This window comes from Phaseolus vulgaris, chromosome 10 (genome assembly GCF_000499845.2).
Source record: "Phaseolus vulgaris cultivar G19833 chromosome 10, P. vulgaris v2.0, whole genome shotgun sequence".
NCBI classification, from domain to species: Eukaryota; Viridiplantae; Streptophyta; class Magnoliopsida; order Fabales; family Fabaceae; genus Phaseolus; species Phaseolus vulgaris.
The window spans coordinates 42,678,470-42,681,516 of NC_023750.2; the positions used below are offsets into that span (position 1 = coordinate 42,678,470).

At 32.4% G+C, this 3,047-nt stretch overlaps 1 protein-coding gene across 3 annotated transcripts; it reads right to left on the bottom strand.

Annotated features, from left to right (window-relative positions):
- Window positions 1–357: 357 nt before the first annotated feature.
- Window positions 358–2,069, bottom strand: LOC137818605 (histidine-containing phosphotransfer protein 4-like). 3 transcript variants are annotated; one of them, XM_068622127.1, is made up of 6 exons: window positions 1,861–2,069; window positions 1,499–1,629; window positions 1,329–1,400; window positions 1,109–1,180; window positions 877–949; window positions 358–653 (listed from the first exon to the last, which is right to left on the bottom strand). In XM_068622127.1, the coding sequence occupies exons 1-6, from the start codon at window positions 1,918–1,920 to the stop codon at window positions 606–608; spliced, it is 456 nt and encodes a 151-aa protein (XP_068478228.1). In that variant the 5' UTR covers window positions 1,921–2,069; the 3' UTR covers window positions 358–605. The 3 variants fall into 3 exon arrangements, with proteins under 3 accessions (XP_068478228.1, XP_068478229.1, XP_068478230.1); XM_068622128.1 differs by having other exon boundaries at window positions 358–675; window positions 1,861–2,011; XM_068622129.1 differs by having other exon boundaries at window positions 860–949; window positions 1,861–2,009.
- Between the last annotated feature and the right edge of the window lie 978 nt (window positions 2,070–3,047).

A 3,047-nucleotide genomic window follows, 5' to 3' on the forward strand; every position in this document is an offset into this window, starting at 1 on the left:
ACTAAGTCTAGCTCAACTTTATAAAATCGGTTTATAAGATAAGGTTTACCCACTTATAAAAAAATATGAAATATCATAATCTTTAGTCAATAATATTTATTTGATAAACCTATTTGATAATTGACAAGATAATTTTTAGATGTTAATTTTTATATTATTATAATAGGATTGTGAAGTATTTATATTCAAAATAAAATAAAATAAATTTCTTTTCTATATTTGTACAGCATTATGTTCCAAGATTCTATCTAGATACTTTTAGTAATGCCTAGAGAAAGAGAATGGCAGTGTGTCTCTTGGTAAGTTTTGACAAACCCTAAAAGCCTCTTTTTAAGCAATATTATAAAGAGATTACACTTTGAAAGGTGTGAATTAGGAACATATTATTGATTGCAGGGTTACATTATATTATATTATGTATATAATACAAATAGTATAAAGTACATGAGTAATATTCCTGTAACATCTGAAAACAAAATTGATATTTTGAAACAAAATATCCCAAAAGGGGGAACATCACACTTCCCTGTGGTGAATATTTTTTTTCTATGCTACAAAATTCACCAATTTCATTTGCCTTATTTTGCAGCTTTCTCATCAGTACTTTATTTGGAGCGACATGCTGTTTCTTGTGGTCCAGCTTGCCTTGCCAACTGCACCAAACAAGCAACATTGCTTTAACAACATTGCCAAACATAACAATTTCACAGCACCATTTCACTTTTTTTTTTTATGATTTAGTGATGAAATTCAATTTCATAAAATCGGTTTAGTATTAAGAAATGAATTTTACGTCTAACTCAATCTCGTAAAACCGATATATAAAATGAGATTTGCATTCACTTATATACTAATCGACGTGTTCCAACAAGTTACCTGAAAATAAGCTTCAAGTTTCTTTCTGAGTGCTGCATATTCTTTCTTCAATTGTTGGAAGCTCCTCATGCATCTGCATATTCAAGCAAAAACAATACCATCATTCATTGCTCAGGAAAATTTACAATTGGGTTAGTGAAATGAAACATTTTTTTTGTTTTGCACTTATCAAAATGCACTAAGCATTCAGTTCTGTATGGCCTGTGTGAAAGATCAAAGAAAGATATATTACCCTTCTGCATTTCCCACCCTGCAATATTCCCTGAACAGATTGCACTCTGCTTTCACCTTTTTGGCTCCTATGCTGCAATCCATGTAAAAGAAACAAAAGAAAGAATTGAAAAATCAAGATTCTTTGCTGTGATAAAGTCAACACAGTATGTTCACAATGATACTTTTAAAGAACATTTCACCAAACTTGTTATTTTCTTTTGGACTATTTTATACTTTACCTTGAGCTGCTTCCTTTGAACTGATGCATAAGAGTGTCCAGCTTGTTAAAATCCAGAGGGTTTCTCTCTTTGCTGCAACCACAAAAATGAACAAAACAAAACCATTTATCAGTTTGCTTTCAAGGAAAACTGCAGAAAATACAAAAGAATGGTGAAATTAATTAGCTTACAGAGCCTGCTCTATGCTTGAGATTAGCCGTGATGAATCACGGTAGTGAAGAGTCACAATTTCCTCAACAAAGTTGGGATTTGCATCATCCTGCAACTCCTCCAGTTGGATAAACTGTTCATCAAGTAACCCCTGCAGAGAACCAACCAATGTTAAAAGATAATCCATCATTGAACTGATATGAAGATAGCAGTAGAAGAAACGAAGTCAATTTTATAAGGTTGTGTTAGACTTAAATCCACATCTTAACAACAACACAAGCTAAGCTTTGATTTGCAACATTCTTTTTGAGTGTTGCAAATTGGAAGAAAACAAAGAGATGATGTATTGCATAGAAGTAGAAGGGTAGGATGAGGGAAGAACCTGATCAAAGAGGGACTGTTTCATTGCAGCAACCTGCCTGCGGGATTGGTTTCTGTCCATTGGAAGAGAATGTGAAGGAGAAGAGGAAAAGGGTGAGAATGAGAAGAGAAGGTTATGGTGGTTGAAGGGAGTGGAGAAATGAAGGTGAAGGGAAAGGGTTTTATAGGAGAGAAAAAAAGATGTCAGGTGTCTAGGATCTAAGAAGTTAGAAGCACAAGACAAAAAGCTTCCACCTTTTGTTTATGATCATTGATGGGTGGGGCTGGTGGAAAATTGGAATGTTGCATTGCATGCATTCTCATTCTCTTTCCCACATTTGAGAGTGAAATGGTGTTTGTCAAGGAAAGGGTCACTTCATAAGCACTATAGGAGGAAGAGTATCTTCTTCAATGGTATTTGCACATTCAATATCACCACCATTACTCATATTTTCTTTCTTCTCCCTTCACATCACATGGATGGATGGATATACACAAATTGATGGATCACGTACTTCCACTTTATTCAAACCAAGTTTTGTCATTATATGTTCTAAAAAATATGACTTCAGAACAAGTTTTCTCATATGGAAAATTAGTTTAATAGTTGTATATTAAGTTTCACACTCCATACATAACCCAAAAGAATCGGTCGAGTAGAAATAAGAACATTTAATAGTATATAAGTGAATATAAATCTAATCTTATAAGTGAATTTTATAAGACTAAGTTGAACTTAAAATTCACCTCTTAATATGGTGTCAGAATCAAGTAATTTTAATGTGGTCGATTTTTTCTCTTTTGCAATTAGTTTCGCTATAGTACCGGTTACTCTAGTTTCGCTATAATTGTCTATCGTTTCTGAATGTGATTTTTATGTTATGTATGACTGTGTCTAAGGGCATATCGTTTTTCGAGTATGATTTCTATATTATGTATGGTCGTGTCTAAGGACACATCAGTTGAAGTAGATTAATCAAAACATCTTTTCAAATTGTACAAGCTTCTTACAAAATATATGGATTTAGATGATATATCTATACAAATGAATCTTCTATATCGTACAATGAATGAGTGTATAGAAATTTAAATCCGACTAAAGTTTAGTAGATTTTTTAGGTTATCACCTGTTTTATAGTCTCATGGACAGTATATAGTGAATATGAATATTACTTTATATTATTATAAGGTTGAGTTAGATTTAAAATA